General features: G+C 41.9%; 1 protein-coding gene across 2 annotated transcripts in view; it reads right to left on the bottom strand.

The window, feature by feature from the left end:
* Positions 1-2319: 2319 nt before the first annotated feature.
* Positions 2320-22173, bottom strand: part of Unc5c (unc-5 netrin receptor C) — a 369278-nt gene continuing 349424 nt past the window's right edge. For both annotated transcript variants that reach the window (XM_037207138.1, XM_037207139.1), the window contains 4 exons: positions 20601-20750; positions 19311-19475; positions 9626-9804; positions 2320-8898 (listed from right to left, as the gene is read on the bottom strand). In XM_037207138.1, coding sequence (XP_037063033.1) covers positions 8733-8898; positions 9626-9804; positions 19311-19475; positions 20601-20750 — 660 coding nt within the window. In that variant the 3' untranslated portion in view covers positions 2320-8732. The remainder of the gene's footprint in view (positions 8899-9625; positions 9805-19310; positions 19476-20600; positions 20751-22173) is intronic.

The following is a 22173-nucleotide window of genomic DNA, read 5'->3' as shown; positions in this document are numbered from 1 at the left end:
ACTAAGAAGAAAGAAATTGCATCTGATAGTGCTTGTGCAATGTGCTAGTGCTTACCGAGACGGGGTGTGATTGAAATCCAGATTTTGAAGAGCTGGACTGAGGACAGGTAGACTGTGTCATCTGAGATGGTAGTCTTAAATTCATGGACATGATTGTTGGTCACGAAAGCCCAGAGGCTAGGCTTTTAGAATTATTCTTGTGGATTTTGAAATCAGCAGGATGGATGGCGGCAGATTCAAGAAGATTTGAACTTCTTGAGCTTCAAGAGGTCAGATTCTCCAAGGACCATGTGATAATGAGTAGAAAGTCAATGGAGGAGAGGACTGGATCTAAAGATGGGCTTGAAGGACCTAAGGATCTGAAGGGCAAGAACTAATGGTGACAGTAAGGAAGCTTCGGGGTGATGTGAGAGACTGGCTCTTTCTGTGTGGGGGAATGAGACCCTTGTTCTTGACTCAAAAGCACTATCATGGAAGTCCTCTGCAAAGGGAAAGGAGGAGCCAAGGTTGCTCTTCCATTGAGTGTGAGTCTGGAGGGCAGGGTGGGGAGCTTGTTTCTGAGGGGATCTATTTGAGATTGGAAAGACGGAAGAAGCCCAGGACTGTTTGGGTTGGACAGTAAGAACGGTTCCTGACGTAGTAACCAAGGATTGAAAGTCCTGATGTCTGGCATTTTAGTCTGCTGCACTTTGTGCCAAGAGAGTGTACCCTAATATTCGGGTGCAGATTAGCTTAGCTCTATTCCCTCATTTTTACTTTCATGAGTCTTCAGAAACATGTAATCTGTGAGCCCCAATATTTCCATTTTTACCTTGAGATAAAAATGACCTCTGGGCTCTTATTTAAAAAAATAAGATGAATATATAAAGTATATAGCTGTTCGTGATGGGGGCATTGTAGTTGCTCATCAGTCTGGCCTCTTTCAGTTTTGGTGGATGTATCTCTAACAACAGCTCAAAGCCTGAGGAGGCTTGCTTTTGGAACCCACATTTCCTATTCTCCAACTTCTGCATGTTATGGTTCAAGCCAAGCCTCTCTCAGGACTCAAAGGCAAGTATCAGAATTGGGCTGAGGAAAGTGGGGTTTTCACTTTCTCTGGGTCACTTTATATGAGGCAGATTTGTTTTCTCATCTGAAATAGCATCAAAGTTCAGAAATATCCTCAATCAGGAGAATTATCTGGGCTATGTAATTCCTACCCAGGCTTCTGATATTTACCCAGTCAGAGGATTTCTGTGACAAAGGAATAGTCTTTACTCACTACCATACATTGACACTGAGGATGGATTCAGACTGGTCAATCTCAGGACTCTAATGACCTCATAGGCAGTGGATGAGGACTCCCTGATTTGACCTCGAAAAATATTTGCATTTTCTCCAAACTGGTGGCATTGTCAATGCAACTTCTAGCTATTGAAGCTCAAAGGAGGGACAGAGGCTGAACTCTGTTATGGAACATGTGTGTGTTTTTCTGTGACTAACTGCTTTTATTTGCTTCTTAATCAAATTTCCATTCTTTTATCCACAGACAACCCATGAAGTCTATGCAAGGCCCTTTGACATGTTTTCTTTACTTCTTTATCCTTTGAACAAATACCCGAGTTTGTCACCATTGTGGAGCTCCTGGAGGTGAATGTTCTCCTCTCTAGTGCAGTGATTTACCTTTGTCTGCTAGCCAGGATAAGAAAAAAAGGTCAAGGGGAAGATGGCAGTCAATCTATAGTACTTCTTCAGATCCGTCTGTCACTGAGGAATGAGCTGCCTCTGCTCTTCCTCCTCAGAGGCATAGCCGCCTTCCACCTCAAACCTAGAAATGGTCTACTTTCTCACCAGAGTAAATGCAGTCCTGTGCTATGTCAGACACATCTGGGATTCACAAGAGCTCAGGGCTGGGCCATGGAGTTCGCCTTTGCTTTCCTGTTATTGTAGTTATTTACAAAATCCACTTGAGATTGGATCTTTGAGTGTAGAGCATTAGCATGTTTAAAATCTGCTCCAGAAAAATGTTGATGCAGGTGCTGGAAGATGCTCTATTAACTGCTTGCTGGTATCACCTGAAATCTTTCTCACACTCACAGTTCAAGTTGCACTCAGACCAAGGAAACCAGAGTCTCCAGAGGTGGGTTGGAGGCATTGGCCCAGAGATTGCAGTGTGTAATGATGCTGGGGAAACATCCTTCTAGGACTTCACCCCACCATGGAGTGAGGTTATGATTACCATTCAAACAGGACCCAAAGGGCTTTCAACTTATTGAAGAAATTCACAATAATTCCTGACACGAAGTATTTCCATATTATAAAGAAACAGAGCAGGCACTCTCTATTGCTTATAAATATAATTTATTACCTGTTTAAAAATTCTTTCTTACATTTTGTACATGTTGGCTGACAGAATAAATGCAGGCAATTTACAAACCAAGGGGACTGCAGGGAAATTGGGTGAGGCAACTGGGGAGAGAAAAGAGGCACACCCAAAGCTGGTGTCCCTCACCTCCACCACACAGCAAGGCGATGGGCGGAATGCTGGAGAGCACTCCTCTGCCACCAGGGGTCATTAGAAAAGGATTTGCATAGAAGATACAGCAAGACAGAATTCTGTAACAAAGGAGTGTTCCATGTCTGAGAAGCCAAGGTGGTGTTGTTTTGCTAAAACCATAAAGAAAAACTGACAAAGCATAAAATTTCAACCTGATACTTATGAAGTTGAGCTGGTCCAAAGAAGACAGCCCAAGGGTGACCCAGCCTTCCTTTGGCAGAAAGCTGGGGATTGTTTTCTGATGAATATTGGTTTTCATCTTTAGAACAAAGAGGAAGGTTACTGGTTCCCTACAGCTCAATATTAAGCTCAATACACACAACACTGTGACATCCAACACACACGCAAGTGCACACACAGTGATAATATTCCCTGCAACTTGGCTAAACACATTGGCTGGAGGGTGAGGGCATCACTACTCATAGCAGGTCTAGGAAAAAAGTGAAAGAAGGAATGCAAGTCATGTGTTCAACTGGCTCCTCTTTCTTTTCCAAGATCTGAAGAAAAATATGAGAATCCATATGTGTACAGTTATAGGTCCTATTAATGACTGGAGGAACATAAAAACGGCAAAGGCATTTTTCTACTGGCTGTGGATCCCTTGCTTTGTATGCTGTCTTAAAACTGGTTTAACATACAGCATAGAGCTCATCATGATGCTTTGATGTCACCACTTCATAGTGCTGAGTGAAGATCAAAGGCCAAGAGCTCATCACCCTTAGGCTACTGATCAGTACAACCAGCCGACAGTTCACAGTCACCACTGCTGGGTGTCACCAGGCTCCGTGGCATTAGGCCTTTGGTATATATAGATGACACAGAGTTTAAGCTTTTTAAAATGGGCCCAACAGTACTGTCGCCTGCAATTTATGATTCTGCCATAGCACGAATTCTCAAATAATATAGAAAAAGCTGTTGTGCCATAGCAAATAGCATGGTTGGTGGACAGCTGTATCTCACACACTCCCTGGTTTTGTATTGACCAACCAGTGGGTTGAGCCATGACTGTCCCATATATGGTGGGGACTTCCAATTTAGGATTTTGGAAGTTCCCGGGACAGATCCCTTCAGTATATAGTTGAGTATACTGAAGACTTTCAGGTAGCATCTTACATCCCATTGGGTTTGCCTGCTATTATGTTTATGGAGTGTGTTTGTCCTGAGGATACCTCCCCAACCACATTTAAATAGGCCTCTGGCAGAAAACACCTTTGGTTGAATGAGCCACATTAATATCCCACCACAGCTCAATAAAGGAAACAGTCAAGCCCACTGGACTTTCTGAAGACTATCACAGTAAGTTTTCAGAAAAAAAAAAAAAAGGATGGGGGCAACCATCTGTCCAATAATACCAAAGGATCCATAGCTGCATTGTTAGTTTGAAGAGATACTCTACCCAGGTACATGCAGGCCTTCTCCACTCTTTTAAAAAATGAACTTAGTTGTCAAGATTTGGAAACATTTATGTAGCCTACATGACCATAAACTTAAATTAGTATTGGTTATAATGTATATATTCCCTGTAGTCCCCATTCCATCAAAAACATTTTAGGGGACCTGTCAAGGTGATAAACAGAGGTGACACAAATGGATCTCTTGAGGGCAGAGAAATGGCATTTCATTGCACAGAAGGAGAGTTATAAGGTTTTCAGTCAATGTCAGCTCAGTATACTTAAAAATACAAAACCAATACAAAACTAAAGGAATAAGATAGTTGGTCCCACGAGGCACTCGGAAGGCAAAACCAGTTTTATTAACGAGATAATAATAAAAATATTTTTCCTTTTGGATCTATAAAATAAGATGCTCATTGGCCATTATCATCTTTACAAGTGACTGGTTTGAACAATGATGTTCTGATTAGCAAAGCTTCTCAAAAAAGATGTCTCAAGCCTCATTCCACCCCCACTGTGTTTCTGCAGTCCTCCTTTCTGCCACTGGCCTTGGACTTCCACCAACATTGCCATACGAATGGATTACTTGTCCAGAGCAATTGCTCAGCTCGAACAAACTCTTGTTCATCTTGGAGACTCAAAACAAGTAAATCTTTCTACTTTCATCACAACTTCTTCAGTTGGTTCTACATGGCATAGCCCCAGAGCATGGATTGGATGGCTGGCTGGATTCTGGGACAGAACATCATTCTTGGAAGCTCCCTTCATCCTGTGACTATGGAGGTGGAGGGACCCAAGAGCACAGCTGCCTGCCGGGTCCTCCACAGAGACACGTGGAGATGTAAGACAAGAGCCTGCCTGCTTTTCTCCAGAAGTGGCGTGTCCAGATCCCACCCTCTGAATGTTCCCTTTTCAATTTATTTTAGGAAAAATGTCTTTAAAACCACTGAATGTCTGGTATCTGAACTCTAGAAATCCAGAGGACCCTAAATGTAGTCATTGTGACTTTTCCCTAAAGAAAAGTCTCTACTCTTTGATAGTGGAATGATTTAAAAATGATTAAAAATCATAGCATAAATGAAAATAGCTAATAATACAGTTTGATCCTGGATCTCTCATCCCCCAAAGATCTTTTCCTCAAAGAGATGAAAATTTGCTCAGGTGAAGATGGAGCCTTTGTATAGCAGAGGTAATGTGTCTGCTTTGAAGATGTTTGGCTGTGAGTTCCTTGACACATGCTTGTCGTCACCTTGTACTCAGCTATCAAGTCAATTTGAATTAATATCATGAGAAAAAAATGAGAACATGAAGCCTCTTCCTTGACATTCATAATCTCAGAAGATCAGCATGATCTGAAGGTCATTCTTCTTAATCAACAGCCACAATTTCCCTTTCCACAGACACAGGATTCTCATTTACAAACACAAAGCTTTGAAAAGGAGGGGTAATGGTACATGCTTAATGTTTCAATACTGGAGAACCTATGGGAATAGGATTATGGATTTGAGGCTGTCCTGGGATACCTAGCAAGAATATATCTCAAAACCCTCAAGGAGATGCTGTGTGTGTGTGTGTGTGTGTGTGTGTGTGTGTGTGTGTGTGTGTAGCTGTGTGATGGGGTTACCTCCTTAATGTATACAGTTTATGTTTCTAAAAAGTAGTATTTTGGAACTAAAAGATTTCACATATGCAAAGCCCAATGGGATTCTTAAATAAAAAGACAACTTTCAACCACTTATAAAGATTTCATGTCTGTTACAAGAAAGTAATTTATGTATGAACAAGTAGATGATGTACTCATAAAATTTTGAAATGGGTGATTTAACTGAATGAATATTACAATAAGGAAAGTAAACACTTGAAAGGAAAATCTCCCCATGTCTATTTGTCACAAATCTCCTGTCAAACTGTTACTTGCTTTGTCAACTTTTAGTAAGCTGTATATGAAGCCGAGTAACTATGTGGCAGGCCACTAGATGGCACCATACACAAATGATTATTTTTCTACCCAAGGGCATCAAGTACCGCTTTCCTCAGGCTTTGTGGAAGGCCGACATGCCACAGAGGTAACAAGGTTACTCCCTCTGAAATGAGCTGCGTCAGGTGAGCCTTGTGTGTTGGAGAGCGGTGATCTAACTACTATTACTTTTCTCCAAAGGAAAATACCACACATACACGTTGTAGTTTGGAAACTATCATTCACATGATAGAAAGTAGTTTTATGACAATGAGTACCTCATAAGAGATCAGTCGTTCTTCCTATCCCTGTTGTGAGAAACTGAATCAAAAAGCAAGTATCTTTAGATACTTGAACAGAGTAGCTTCAAAAGCGTCAACAATGTTGTTCTGCTTATATTCAATGTTTCTGTTGGTGATTTAGCAGTTTTTAGGATAGATTAACCAGAATGGTAACACATTTTTCTCCTCTCTACTTTTTACAAAGCATTGAAGTTACACAAAACATCCAGGCCAGATCTCTAGGTTTTGATTTCTATAATGATTCCCAAATCCCAGTACTGAAGAGGAATCTTCATATTTGTTTCAAGAGGCAGCAGTGGACAATTCTTTCTTCCTCTTGCTTTTTAAGAATACCTGTCTAAATTCTTAAATGTTAAAACAAACTGATTGTTATAGACATCAGCCACTGAACTTGTTTAGGAGTACAATATTCCCCTTGACCAGGAGTTTTACATGTGGATATTCTAATGGTTAGAGAATGAGATTGTAGACTACATATCTAAAAGAGAAGATGAACAGCATGAATGATGAGCCTCCACAACTGTATCTACAGTTCTTTAATGACGAAGACGGAAGAGTCAGAGAAGATCAAGAACTAACAGGAATAGGAGAGGAAATGGGCAAAATGACTTCTAATTGGAATCTATTCTGCGTACTGGATACTGCCATCCCCAGAGGAAGCCACAGTAATATTTTGAAGGCTCTGGTTTAAGGACATGGGTGCTCCCTGTTTGTCTAACTGACTGGGGCTGCTAAGTTTTCATTCTCCATCTGCTGAATGGAGGTCCTATATTAAAAGAAGCGGTGATGGTTCCAAGGAAAACTCATAGTTTCCACAACTAACATTTTGTAGGATAAAAGAGCTAATTAAACTCTGTAAACACAACTGAATATTATTAAAGCAAAGATTAATGAAGGAAGAAAAAAATGTACCAATTTCTTCAGCTGCGTGGGTATTTTGTAGAAATGGTCTTGAGATCCAGAGATCAATAAATGAGTAAAGTAGATTTATAACTAGTTGGAAGGCTGGAGTGTAGCCTTCCGCCCACAGAGGACAACACAATGATAATAAAAAGATGTCATTTCTCAGTGAACAGCATCATGCAACCATGATACAAAGACAAGAGAGCCAAACAAATATATGCATGTTGAAGTAATCCCCTTTTCAAGTCAATACTGCCTGAAAGATGCAATGTATTCCAGCAAAAGGCTGGCTGGATGAATGGTCCAGGCTAGAATCTCTTATAATCGTCAAATTGATGAATAAGACTGATGGCATCACAATGGGAGTTTAGCATTCTGGAATCTTAAGATGATCAGATCTCACCCCATAGTTTATAGATAAGTAAAATGAGCTACAGTGAGTTTCAATGTTTTCCCCAAGGTCAATGGTCAGCGAGCAACTCTAGAATGATAATTGGCTCCCTGATTCCTAGTTCAGGAGCTATTGCCCACAAACCACACTGCCTCTCAGATAGATAGCCAGAAGATTAAATGAGCTTTACATAGAGAACCCTCTTCATGATAAGACCCAGAACAGAAAGACTGCCTGAGCAAGCTGCACGAGCAGACATAGCCAGTGAGCATTTCAGTCTCCAACACCACAGAAAGGTAGATCAAAGGTTAAGGAAGCAAAGCCTATTGAACTAAACTGGTGACCACGCCCACCTCTTTATGCAGGAGAGGGAGGCAGGTCTAGTCAATACCAAATACTAACAGTATTGCTAACTAAAACAAAAAGAAAATCTTTTTACTAGAATATTTGTAATACTCATCAATAACAATGATACTATTTTTAAAAAACACTTGAAATAGCATATTACAAACACATGTGGTACTGAAATGTTTGTGTGGAGGTACGTGATCACTGTCTTCCCTGCAACGCTGCAGCTCTGTTCCCAAAGGATACCAATTGGGTTCCCCCATGGCATAAGGAATCTTGGTAATTCCTCCTTTTAGAGTCTCCACTTCCCTGATAAAAATGCCAACACTGGTCCGACAAGTTTCAGAAACAGAACACTGATGGGAGGATTATCTGAGACACTTGATGTACATGATTTGTAGCAAAAGTCTGTGATTTCTCTGTAAATTACTAATCTGAAATAGACTCAACAAACCGTCCACAGCTTCAACTTCAAATGATTGGAACAAAAATAGAACAAGCCATGGACAGTGTCTGTATCCCTGTCCAATTTGATGTAAACAACGTTTGTAGAAATTGGGTTTGTTAAGAAAGTTTATCCATACATCTGGATAGCAATAAAAAGCGTTTCCTAGGAAACTGTAAGATCCTGTACCATACAGCATACAGCCCAACGAAGAGAAAATTAGATTGATTTCTAAATTCAAGGTACAAATTTACACAAATTTTTCTTAACTCCCATGGTGGTGCTGTCCGAATGAAGTGGGCATGTACCTTGGTGGTTGTACCTGTCCCCCACCTTTCCTGCTGCCATCTTGCCTGAAAAGCGCCTTGGTCCCATCTGGATTTCCTCCTCAGCTGTGGTTCCCCTGGACACAGACTCCCTGTGTAATTTTGTCCCTCAATTTCAGTTCCAGTATGGTCAATACTGCCCTTCTGCTGCTAAGGACACTACTGTTTCGTGTCTTCCCATTTCTTCCAGAACAGCTGCCAGCATGCTCAGGTTTCCATCTGGGAAGTTTTGTGCTTCCCAAAGATCCAGGATCACGCCAGTTGGGCTCGATTTGGTGGCAAAGTAATTCAAGTACCTGCAATTAGGAATGGGAAAATATGCTAAAAGTTGTGATTTCCAGGTCTATTTACAGTATTATTTTCTCCTCTGCTTCTGGGCTAAACCTGTCTTTCTTGAAATATTTTGGTCTCACTGTGGATTATAGTGAACCTTACTAAATGATTGCTCGATGCTTAATTAGATCAGCCCCAGAAAGGACACGTGCTGTTTAACTTTGTTAACCTCAACTCTGAATAAGATAATTTAAGAGACAATGTGTCGGTGGGTTTTGTCCTAAACAGGAAATCAAGAGGCTTATGTTTTCTATCCAGCACAAGCTCTGATGATCTTTGACAGGTCATGCCACATCTCTTGTTTGGAGGTGACAGCTACATCTTACAAAGTAGAGGTTCCCGGGGTCTCTTCATAACTTAATACAAGTGCTGTGTGAGCATGTAAATTATTCAACACACATTACGTCTTGTTCAGCTGGCAATTATACTTAGGAGTACTTAGCACATGAGCTAGACAAAGGGGATCATGACTGATACTGATAAATGTCATGTAACCCAGAACTTCTCTTGGAACTGTTGGAAACTCATGGTACAAGGTCTAAAGGAGCTTAATGCATATTTTCAGAGTGAAAATGTAAACAGATATGTCATGGGAAGAATAAGACAAGGAATGCTGCTTTCTATCTGTTTCCAGTCCTAGAGACCTCCACTAAATAAAAGCAGCAGGTCTAGAAGCCTGGACACACTCACCTGTCCAGGTTGAGTTTATGGGCTAGCATCCTCCAGTCATGGCCTCTTGTCTGGGGGGCATCCAGGCTGCTGCATAGCTTCTGCCGGATAGGGAGAGGGATGCTGAAAGCACCTGGTCCTGTGACAGTGGTGATGGAGCCCGCAGGGTCCAGCAGAGGCAAGTCGATGCCAGTCGGTTCCTGCAGGAATGGCACAGCTTTATTTTCAGAGGACAAATTCAATCCCTGTTGAATCAACCAACATGAAGCCTGACTTGCAATAAATTGAGATAGACACTGAGAATGAGTTCTGTTCTCCTCAGGAAGGACAATTTCTTCCTGACCCGAAAGTAGTGGGTTACTGTGGGCAGTTGGGAAACAGAAGGGGGGCATTTGGAGGTAGTTTTGCATGGCCTGTGTTCAGGGGTCATTGGTCAGGACTGGGCAGCAGAGAAAGCTCTGGTGATATTTCAGGATGGTTCCTTTAATGAAACTCTCCAGGAGAGAAGAGAGGGGATGTCTGTGTTCCAGAAGGCTTAGATGTTAAAATGTTCAAAGGGGCAGTTATTTCTGAATGAATAAATAGATCTGAGATGAGGAAGAGCTTCTGGAAACCATCTAACCCTAAAGGCATGCCCTGGGTAAACACTTAGGAAACTCTATCCATCCCTGCAAATGTGACTCCCTTTGGCTCTTGCTTGATAAAATGGGACAAGGCTAAGAAATATCAAATTGAGACAAACTTTTTAAAAAGAAAATGGTAAACACAGAATATTGCTTTAGGGTAAGCCACTAATGGTGTCGTCTAATTGCTGAACTTCCTTGTTTATTTTTTTTAGTCCAATTTTAGTATAGAAAACCATAAATTGGCTCTTAAAATAGTTTCAGCTCATAAAACAGCACAAATACAAAATCTAAATTTCATCATTGGCAAGAGAAGCTCTAATCATTTTCTGATCACTTCTGCTGGTCTGAAAGCAAGAGGAAATGCTGCCTGGGAACCATTAAAGCAGTAACAGGCAATCTCCTAACTCTGCTTTGAATGTCACCCTTTTTAAAAGCAGGTAGCTCCGTGGTGTGTACAGTTGGTTGCTGGAGGATACACTAGTCACAGAGGTCTGGCCATCAAGAAGTCTGTGATATCCTGCCAAGTGCTCAGCTGAGGGGCTCAATGCCACTGCTATTGGAGCCCTCATGTCCAGCCCTGATTCTAATGTCTCTGCAGACTTCTCAGTGCTGGAGCTCTGAGGCGCAGGTGGGGTCTCAGCTGGCAGCATCCCAAGTGTGGCCCACAGGGTGGCCTGCTTTTTTGGGATCAGTGGCCAGTACTGATTTTTCAAGTTCTATAATCCTTCTGGACAGGATCTGTCAAGCAGTTTGGGGACATTTTAGAGCAAATATCTCTCTCTCTCTCTCTCTCTCTCTCTCTCTCTCTCTCTCTCTCTCTCTCTCTCTCTCTCTCAAATTGCATAATACACACAATAGTGTTGTCTGTGATCAATGTATCAAGGCTCAAAATCCATAGCTTGGCACACAGATGCCACTGGCGCCTCTGTGTTAGCTCTGGCTCCATGGCTAGACTGTGGGCTGCAGCTCAGAAGCATCCAACAGGATTAGAAAGCTCTGATGAGACTCACAACCTGCAATTCTTTCCCCTCAGCACAGAGGCCTGCCAAAAAGCATGAGTTCATAACCTCTAGGATCACAAGGCTTCAAAAAGGCAAGCGGAGAGTCATTGGGGGGCATGTAGCAATGCTTATTAGTAGATTCTTGTTTGAGATGTTAGAATTCAAGTGTTGCCACCCTTCTATTGGGCCCAGCAGTATGCCTGGGTGTATTGGTGTGTGGGAGCAGAGAGGTGTCCCACACTGTTGCCCCAGTTTAGAGACTTCACCCAGGTTCAAGTCCTCTTACTTGCTTATGGAAAATTAAAGTCACGATTACTCTTTAGGCCTGGAAGGGAAATCTACAACTCCTCAAGTACATCCCCACCTGATTGTCCTTAGATGGCAGGGGAGGTTAAAGTCTGTACAGGGAGGAATTGCTTGTGCAGCACTGACTCTTGTCCCCAAAGAGTCTCCTCATCATTGATGGCCACAGTATCTTCCTACTGTTTGTTTCCCACTGCGTAACTCCTGTCAGACTGTCCTCCTACAGAGCTCACTCATGTGTGTGACTCTACCCCTCCCCTCTCTCTTCCTATTCCTTCACTGAGGGAAGGGTTTAATGTTCTTCCTCTCATGTGAAGTTCCAACCTTCAAATATTGCGTGTGTGTGTGTGTGTGTGTGTGTGTGTGTGTGTGTGTGTGTATTCATGGGTGTACATGCATGTGTGTGCCTTTATGTAGAGGCCAGAGGACAACTGTGGGTGTTATTCCTCAGGTACTGTCTTTAGATTTTGAGACAGGATTTCTCATTAGTCCATATCTCCTCAACAAGGCTCGGCTGCCTGTCTACTGAGCACAGGGATTCTGTCTCTTCCCCTCCACAGTACTGGGATTATTGATGCATGGTGTACCAGGTCTGGAGTTTTTTTTTTTTTAACATGAGTTCTAGCAATCAAAATCAGATCCTTGCACTTCATCATCTGAACCATCTCTCCAGTCCTAATATTTTAACATGTGTTTAACTGTGTATGTCTAATGGTCTTCCTTCATACAAGCATAGAGGGGGAAGTGATCGTATCTCACTGCTCCTTTTTAACCCCCACTTTTTCCAATCTCCACTTCTCATTATTCCACTTTCAGGTCAATGTTTTGTTGTTGTTCTTTGTTTGGGAGAAAGAAAGGGGAACACACACAACACACACACACACACACACACACAAACACACGGAGATTTGCTCTTCTGTGTTTGTCATTTTACTTGAGGACCTCCATCCGGCTCTAGCCATTTCACAGCAAATTACAGGATCACATTATTCTTTATGACTGAGTAATACTCCATAGTTGTACATAGCATATTTATTTTGTTGAGGGTTTGCCTGGGCCGAATCTGTGACTTAACAATTGTGAATTGTGCTGCATACACAAAGGTATGTAGCCCTGTTTGATTGGGCATGCTGGTTTAATTTCCTCTGGTTCTATACTTAGAAGCGGGACAGCTGGATCATACAGTGGACCATTTTTACTATTTTCAGGCACCTTTATAATGACTGTACTAATTTACAGTCCCATCAACAACGTGAAAGTCCCTTTTCACCAAATGCTCATTAGCATTTACTGTTTGTCACTTTGATCCTAACTGGGGTGAGTGACATCACACAGTGGTTTTGATTTGTATTCCCTGGTGGCCAACTTAGCACTTTTTTTACTTGTTTGTTGGCTGTTTGTATTCTTCTGAGAAGTGTCTTTTCAGAATTTTCCCATCTTAAAACTTAGAATAATTTCTTTAGTTCCTGATATTTTCCAGACAAGAACCTGTCACATTTAAAGCTAGCATGTGTTTTATTCCATTCTGTAGCCAACCCTTCATCTGTGGAATATTTCCTTTGCTGTGCAAAAGCTTTGTTATTGGAGGTGATCCTGGCTGTCCATTTTTGTTCTATTTCCTGTGCTTTTGGCCTTCTACCCAGAAAATCATCACCTTTACCAAGGTTTTGACATGTTTTCACTGTGTTTTCTTCCAGTAGTTTCATGGTTTCAGGTTTAAATGCTTAGGTTTTGATCCAGTTTGTTTTGGTTTTTGTATAGGATGAGGAGGATTATGTCTCAGTCTTCTTCACGTGTTGAGTTTACCCAACATCATTTATTGAGAGGCTGTTATCATTTCAATGAGCATCTTTGGTGCCTCTATTAAGAAGTATCTGGGTGTAAATGCATGGATTTGTTTCTGGGATGCAACATGTTTGATTGGTTTATGTGTCTGTTTGTATGCTGATATTGTATTGTTTGGGCTTCTATGACTTCACAGTATGTGTTAAAATCAGGTTTTGTGATGCCCCCAGATTTTCTGTTTTCACTAAGGACTGCTTTAGGTACTCTAAAAATTTATTTTTTTAATCCTTATGAATTGCAGGGTTGTGTTGAACCTGAAGGCTACTTTGGGTAATATAGCCATTTTAAGAACATTATTTTTTCTAATACATGGACATGAGAGTTTTGTCCATCTGATATATGTTATTCAGTATCTTTCATGAGGACTTTGTACTTTTCAATGTAGAGGGTATTACTTCTTCCATTAAGTTTATTCCAAGGTATTTTTCTCCTTCTGTGATGACTGTAAACCAGATTGTAGTCATGATTTCTCTCTGCAATTCTTCATTAATGTATAGATAAGCTTTTGATTTTTGTAAGTTCTGTATCTGACTACTGTAATGATCAATTATAATACTCTCTGGAGTCTGTTTTTCTGTGGATAAAATCATACCATGAACATAAGGGAGACATTAAAATTTCCTCTTTCCTATTTGCTTGCCTTTTCTTTTTTTTCTCTTGCCGAATTGCTCTGGATAAAACTTCTTGAATTATGCTAGGTAAGAAATGTAAGGGAGGGGATACCTTCAGTTTTTCTCTACTCAGTATGATACAGTTCCAGGTTTACCATACATTCTTTTGTGCTCAAGTATGCTCCTTCTATATATAATCTGTTTAAGTGTTTTTTTTTAACATGTAGAGTTGTTGAATTCTGTTATGTCTTCCTATATCTGAGATGTTCATATAATTTATATACTTCATTCTATCCATATGATACATAGTATGTAGTTTGCAGATATTAAGCCATCCTTTAGTTTTTGAGATAAATCCTCTTGATCAGAATTTTGTTGACAATTTTTGTGTCATCTTTGTCCTAGGTATTGGTCCATAGCTATTTGTATGTCTGATTGCCTTAAATGGCAAAGCTGGTGTGGTGGTATTGTGTTCCCCAAAATATTGTGTACCTTAATAAACTTATCTGGGGTCAGAGAACAGAAAAGCCACTAGTTAGGCAGTGGTAGCACACGCCTTTAATCCTAGCATTCCAGAAGCAGAAATCCATCTGGGATCTCTGTGAGTTCAAGGCCACATTGGAAACAGCCAGGCATGGTGACTCACACCTTTAATCCCAGGAAGCAAGCCTTTAATCGTAGGTAGTGATGGTAGAAAGCAGAAAGGTATATAAGGCGTGAGGACCAGAAACTAGAAGCATTTGGCTGGTTAAGCATGTGACTGGTTAAGCAATCAGCTGGTTAAGCTTTCAGGCTTTGAAGCAGCACAGTTCCGCTGAGATTCATTCTGGATGAGGACTCAGAGGCTTCCAGTCTGAGGAAACAGCACCAGCTGAGGAACTGGTGAGGTGAGATAGCTGTGGCTTGTTCTGTCTCTCTGATCTACCAGCATTGACCCCAAAACTGGCCTCGGGTTTGATTTTATTAATAAGAACTTTTAAGATTCCTGCTACAAGCTGGTATCATAGAATCAGCTTAGAAAATTACCTTTTACTGAAAACTGTGGAATAGTTTGAGAAGAATTGGTGTTCGTTTTTCTTTAAACGTTTACTCACTGATTTGGTTTAAACAGTGAAGGATATGTACACCCTCTGCCTAGGGCAGCATGGAGCCCCAGAGGCGAAAGTGGAAACTGAGCTCTAATTTTTCTTGGAGCAGGGGACCCCTACAATTCTGCTTTCCTCACTTCACAATCTGACCCCTACCTTTTTCAGACTTCCATCTTGGTATACTTGATGGGATTCAATGGCTGCCCACTGTCCTCCCTCCTATTCCTATTGCCACTTCTAGGAGCAGCCTTCTGACAGTTCACGTGGGCTTTCCTTTAATCCCTTAGGTAAATGTCTCAGAATTTGGCCTAAAGGGCCTGTGCTGCAACACTCCTTCTCATATGTACCGAAGACTCCCTACCTGGAGGCCTTCGGTGTTCTTTAGTTCAGCCCTATGCAAACTGGATGGACTGCGACTTCCTTTGGTCAATTAAATTTCTTGGTAGGCAGAGTATTTTATTTGTTGTTTTATTAACAGGTTCCCCTATGGTACTCACCTCACACTCAACTACTGTTTGCTGAAGTGGGAGGAGATACTTTTTGCTAGGGTAGGGGGACAATGAAGCCCATTCCTGAGCCTCACCTGTAGATTAGTGTTGTGCTTCCTTTCAACTAAATGTGAGTGAAGGCCTGATTCCTCTCATGGGTAAACCTTGAAGGTAGAGAAAGGCCATTTTAAAGTAGGCATGGATCTCAGGAAGATCTCATACACTCAGCTTATTTTGAGTAAGGAGCCAGCACTATTTCATATGGACATTGTCCTAAGTCCTAACCTGGCTACTCTGCCTATGTCTTTCTGTGTCTATGAATCAAGCTCTGTAATACTCTTCTACTGACAGTATACTTTTATAATACCTTTAAGGGAATCAGAAAAAATACATGTATACATCTATGTTTAAATTTCATGTAGTAATGTCAGCTGCCATTAACTTTTCCTTTACTTCCAGGTAAAAGTAGAGATTACTCTCACAGAACGTTTATTACAACAATCTTTTACGATATCGGTACCATCTGCTTTTGATGTTATAATTCTCTTAGTTAAACATATGATTTTTTAGCATTACCCAAACATCTGTTCTGGGTGATCACAGATATTCCATGCATCACACATGTGCTCTACTACTGGAGCACATCTCCAGCCACACCTTTAGGTGGATGATACTTTTCTTCATATAGACCATGGTAGCCACAAAACCCCTTTACATCTTAAGATTTATTATTTATTTCTATTTAATGCATATGATGTTTTGCCTGCATGTATGTACGTGTACCATTTTGTACATGGTGACCCGGAGTATAGACAAGAACATTAAATTTCCTGGAATTGGAGTTACAGAGGTTGTGAACTGCAGTGTGGGTACTGTAAGAGCAGTTTAACCAGTGAACCATCTCCGCAATCTGAGGTGTATCTTGTATTTTGAGAAAGGGACATCTAATGCTTAGGTATCCCACAGATTGGGGAGGCAATGCTTGTTAAGGCCAGTTGTTCCATTAACAAGAATGGTGGATATGATTATGTGTCATGGAGCAAGTTCTGTTTATGACACTTCTTAAATTCATATACTGAATTTTCTCAACAGCACAAACAAATAATGGTATGCCAGGTTAAGCATAAGGAAATGATAAAGGGAAAGGTAATTGGGCACATTCCTACTGAACTGTCCACTTGGGAATTCATTGTGATGGGCCTTGGTGTACAACTAAAATGACATCAAAGTCTGAAACAAAAATCCAAGTGTTTCTTCCCTCTTTGTACCATATTTTCACTTTGGACAACATTGTCACCCCATCCCTATCTAAAGAAAGAAAAAGTGAAGTGTCTTTCATCATTATTTTCATCTTGACATTCATTCACACCAATATTTTAGGCTTCTAGGCATTTTCCTTCTTAAACTTCCTCTCTACAGTTAGAAGCTTTTGAGGACCATCTGGTAAAGGAAACATAGAAGAACAGGTGGTGGTTCCTGAGAAAACCATGGTGAGTGCCCTGTACAGCCTGGTCTCTGTGGTGGGCAAGAGGTTCTACTCCAGGCTCAAGAGGCCCAGAGTTGTATGGTTTTATAGATGATTGCTGGTAAATAACCTTCACTAGTCGATGGCTAGTGGGAAAAAGCAGTATATTCCTAAGAGGACAGATCACTCTAGGGGGATTTGATACTGGAAACAGAACCCTTTAGAACCTGTTAACTTGCCTTGTGATGGAAGGAGCAAGGCTCAGAAGAAAGTAGCCATAAATGAAGCCTTTTCTCCATTTTTTACACTTGTGAATCATACTGGACCACTTCTCAGTGTTCTGGTGAGGACTTGGATCACTAGACTCCCCAGAGCCCATTATTCATCCATATAGAGCCTAGCATTGCTCCAGCATCAGTATCCTGGATCCCTACTCCCTCCTCCAAAAACCCAAACTGCATTCAAATGCAAACCACAATGGTGGAACTCAGTGACCCGGAAGTACAAGCAGTAGAGTGCCCTTAATCCCCAAAGTCCTTCCCAGTCTGGTCACTCCTTCCATATCCTCAGTACCTTTGCTTGTCTGTCACACATGGGCAAATGCCTGGCGCGTGACTACAGGGCTGGCCTCTGAGCTGTCTGCCAAGTTGCAAAAGCAATAATCTTTTCTGTGTTGGCACCAGAAAGAAGTCCTTAAGTTGTGATCACACTTTGCAAAACTGCCCTTTCTGTGTGAGGAGCTAGCAGCCTTGGTGGGGGAGAACTCAGAGCAGCTCTCATTTCTTTGTGGCTGCATCTGATCCACCTTTTCAGTGCACAGCAAATGTTCATGCTGAACAGAAAGCATGCATCAAAGGGCCAGACTCCTCGCCCCCCTCCAAAATTCCGAGGCCTTTGTTGTCACTGGAGCTGGGTGGTTATTGAACTTTGCAGACCTGCTGGGCCAGGAAAGTGAAAACACCCTCCGAAGCCAGCAGGGGTGGTGCTGTGTGCCTGGGAGATAGGGCTGTGCATCCAAAGGCCCGGCGGTTGCCATGGCACCCTGACACAGAGATCATTCCTTATGAATGTCACTGAGGTCTGTGACTAAAGTTGTTTATGAGTCAAAAGTCTCATGAAACTACAGGAGGAGAGGATGACTGCACCTCACAGGCTGTGGGAAAGAAGATTGGAGCTTCAATGAGCTCACATGCTTCCCCCCCCACCCCCGCCTCGTTTGCTAAGGAAGATCATCTTTAAATAGGACATGTGGCGCAAGACAGGCTGAACAGACTGACATTGCAGTCATCACTATGCACAAGACAAAAAAGTATTTTAAATCCTACACTGCCGGCTGTAGTTTTCCTGGGCTTTGTGGCTTAGGCAGCAGCATGGAGCTGAGCTCCACGGGGCCACGAGGGGCAGCTTTCTGACCATTTGGCTTATTCTTCGTCCTTTGTTCCTCCAACATGAAGGCTTACCGCTTTTCAAACCATAGTCTTTGCATCCAAGGGGACAGATAAGGTCATGGGCACCTCCTCTTTCCTTACAGAGAGGTTTGAAATAACAGCAACTATTGTTACTGCTGGAATATGAATGTATAAAAATGCCCAGCTGAGTGTGTGAAAATCATAGCAGAGAAAGGCAAAAGTGACAGCTGTGAAGGGTATGGATTTTCATCTATTCCTGGAGTATCTCCTCCACCCTGAGAAAGGACATATCCTCTGATATTTGGAGCTGGAGAGGAGAGAAAGAAAGGAGGAGACCAAAAGCTTTCTCCTTTCAATGTGGAGAAAATTGGAGCAGCAGGCACCCCTTTCCTTCATACCACTCAGGAGCACACGGTTATGACAAAAATGACAGAAGTCCCTTTGAGAGAAAGGCAGAGCAGCTGCATGATGCTGGTGGAAACTGTCATGTGCACGCCACTAAAACCTACATTTGAAGTCCAGATCTCACTGTGTTTTAAAAGGTGGTCTTACTAGTGGCCATGGCTGGCCTGAAACTCACGATTTAGGCCAAGCTGGCCTTGGATTGGCAGTAAATCTCAAGAGTGTTGGGGATTATAGGAATTTACTGTCATGTCTTGTTCTCAGACCTCTTTTTCTAAGTTACGCTATGAATCTTAAAAGGGTGTCGTAGGAAAACATTGTTTTGGAAAATGATTCCTCTTCGACCTGCATTAAACACATAGGAACCAACTTGGGAAGTCCTCCATGTCACCTCCACAGGAAAGCTTTTGCCTGCCCCTAGCCATCCTCTTCCCTGAAGCCCTCTCCAAGATCCCGAGCATGTCTTACCTCTGACACAGTGCAGTTGAGCTGGAAGATCTGGCCTTCTCCTTCTACTTGACGCACACAGAGCTTGCAAACCAGCTCCACAGTGTTTAGGCTGAGTCTTTCCAGGGTGAAGGTGCAGTGGAGGTTTCTCTGAGAGCCACTCCAGATATGGTAAAATGGAATTTCCTGGAAGATATGGGGATGGTAACCACAAGCAAATGCTGGAAATACCCATCAAAGGCTTCCTCTTCTCAGGATTCACCTCTTCCAGGCTCATGATTGCCCTACTAAAACCTACATTTGAATATGGCCTTGCCTTTCTTCACACAGGAAAGCAGAGGTGCAGAGAGGCTAAATAACAGCCAGTGTTGAGCAGTGAGGAAGTATGTGTGTTGAACCTGGAACCCATGGAGTCAAGCTCTAGAATCAACAACAAACCAGGCTACCTGCCTCTCATTTAGAAAAACAGTCATTGTAGATAAGATTTTTTTTAAAAAGCCTAGAAAGTTCCTAAATTTTTAAAAAGCTTAGGAAGTTCCTAAAATAAATGCTTCAAACTCCATTTCTCATTAAAAGGAATCCCTGGTGTGACATGTTGGAGAACAGCAAAGCTAGCCACAGGATGCAGTGCTGATTCCACATCTTTTCATGCCTCTAGGCTCCCTTTGCCCAGGGCAGGGGCAGCTAAAGCTTGCTCCAGTTGGAAGTCAGTCACCATAAAAAAGTCCTTGGCCTAAAAAGCACCAAGCCGATAACAGATACTCATTTGTAACCATGTAAACTACTGTACAGAGCAAATCCTATACTCTTGTCGCAATTAAGCCAGGGGAAGGATTCATTAAAGAACACAGTGTAGGCTGAGGTTCTGGTGTAAATCCAGAACCAATGAGTGACAACATGCCATTTTACTGACATACTGTCACTTTCCAAACTCTGGCTCCTTCAATGTGCTGGTGATGTGCTAGCTAGCAATATGGAAGGAAGCCTAATGCATGTCAGATAGGGTAACAGTGTCCCATTTCCTCCTATGGATGAATTTGAGGATGTTCCTATTAACGTAGTGAATGTGCACATTGAAAACAAACTTACTAAAAACTAAAGTAACAGTTCACTTACTTTAAAAAGAATACTTTGAAAGCCATTCCTTCAAATGTGCTTATTGGACATTTTTCAAGAATGCTGGCCCCATATTGTTTTGGAAAAATAAGCGTTGGTATGGAAGTAATTCCAAGAAATATCTTATGACTATAAAATCTCAATATTCTGTCTTGAATCTGTATCCATGCAGTTGGTGTCTCTTGGTAGACTCACTTGATACTTAGCCAGCAATTTGCTCTTCCAGAGGGAATGGGCGATGTCATGAATCGACAGGCGCAGGTTGTGGATGCTGCCTTTAAAATGAAGAGCCTTCGGTTCTTCTAGGAGTTGTCCTCCCATCTGCCTCTCCAGCTGTAGAACTTCCTAAAACACATTCCAAACCAAGGCACATTATTGATGGACCCGCCCAGTTGCCATCAGTCCTCTCATCAAGTAAATATGTTTCTTCACCGTATCTGTTGGATAGAGTGCTGTACTTAAGGCAATGCTGTGAATATAACACCTATGGATCTGAGACCCTTACTATGATGCCATGACCATCTTGCATGGGAACAAGCACCATTGACCAGTAGCCTGTGGAATCTGCATCACACTGTCTGGGTGAAAACTAAGCAGGATTTTATTTGTTTGTTTGTTTGTAGCTGGCAAGTGGTGCTAAAACATGGGTCAAGAGTTTCCATCTAAAACCTGAGAAAGCTTAAAACAAAACAAAGCAAACAAACAACAACAACAATAACAAAAAACCATTCTAAAACAGAGCTAAAAACAGCTTCCTAGTTGTGCTATCAGGCCAGCTGCAGGCTGCAGGCTTGAGCTACTCTATGGTGGGTTTGTGGCATGAGGGCTTGACCTGAAGCATGGAGAGAATGAGGCATCTCCAAGCCACACATTATGCTACATGGTGAATTTAGCCTTTGCTAATACAGACATGTAGCTAGAGTTTTCCTGCCTGGTCCACAGTCAGGATAAATCTTTATCACCCGCCAGTTCCACAGCCACTCAGACACAACCAAGTAAACACAGAGACTTATTTTGCTTACAAACTGTATGGCCGTGGCAGGCTTCTTGCTAACTGTTCTTATATCTTAAATTAGTCCATTTCTATAAATCTATACCTTGCTATGTGGCTCGTGGCTTACCCATACTTTATATCTTCCTTGTCCTGACTCCTTCTGCCTTCCTGTTCTTTTATTTCTCCTCTCTGTTAGTCCCACCTATACTTCCTGCCTAGCCATGGCCAATCAGGTTTTATTTATTGACCAATCAGAGCAACACATTTGCCATACAGACCATCCCCCAGCACAGCCAAGTGCAGACCATCTCAGACACCTGCACTCAGGCTTGTGGTCCTAATCATCCTCTATGTGGACCTGCTGGGTAAAGCCACCAGGAACCCGAGAATGGGCTCCCACAGGACATACAGAACATTCCACAGCAGAGACAAAACAAAACAAAACAAAACAAAACAACAACAACAACAAAAAACAACAACAACAACAACAAAAAAAAAAAAAAACCCAGAGGTTTCTGGGCTACATGATGCTTGGATAGAAGTAAAGACCCACTGCCTCCCAGAGTTAGCAAACAGCATGGCTCCCAGAGATGGTGGTGAATTATCTCTGCCATGTTGAAAAGCTGAGATGGGCAGAGTCAGCAGCCAAGGCTGCTGCTTCAGTACTGACCACTGCAGTTTACAGCAACAGATTCATAAAAAGGCAGATTCAGATGGAGTAAGTTGTTAAATGGTTTACAGTGTGTATAAAAATAAGCATAGGCTTGGAAGAGA

Source organism: Peromyscus leucopus, chromosome 6 (assembly GCF_004664715.2).
Source record: "Peromyscus leucopus breed LL Stock chromosome 6, UCI_PerLeu_2.1, whole genome shotgun sequence".
NCBI lineage: Eukaryota > Metazoa > Chordata > Mammalia > Rodentia > Cricetidae > Peromyscus > Peromyscus leucopus.
The sequence above is the reverse complement of the archived record's forward strand: the minus strand, read 5'-3'. Positions and strand labels throughout refer to the sequence as shown.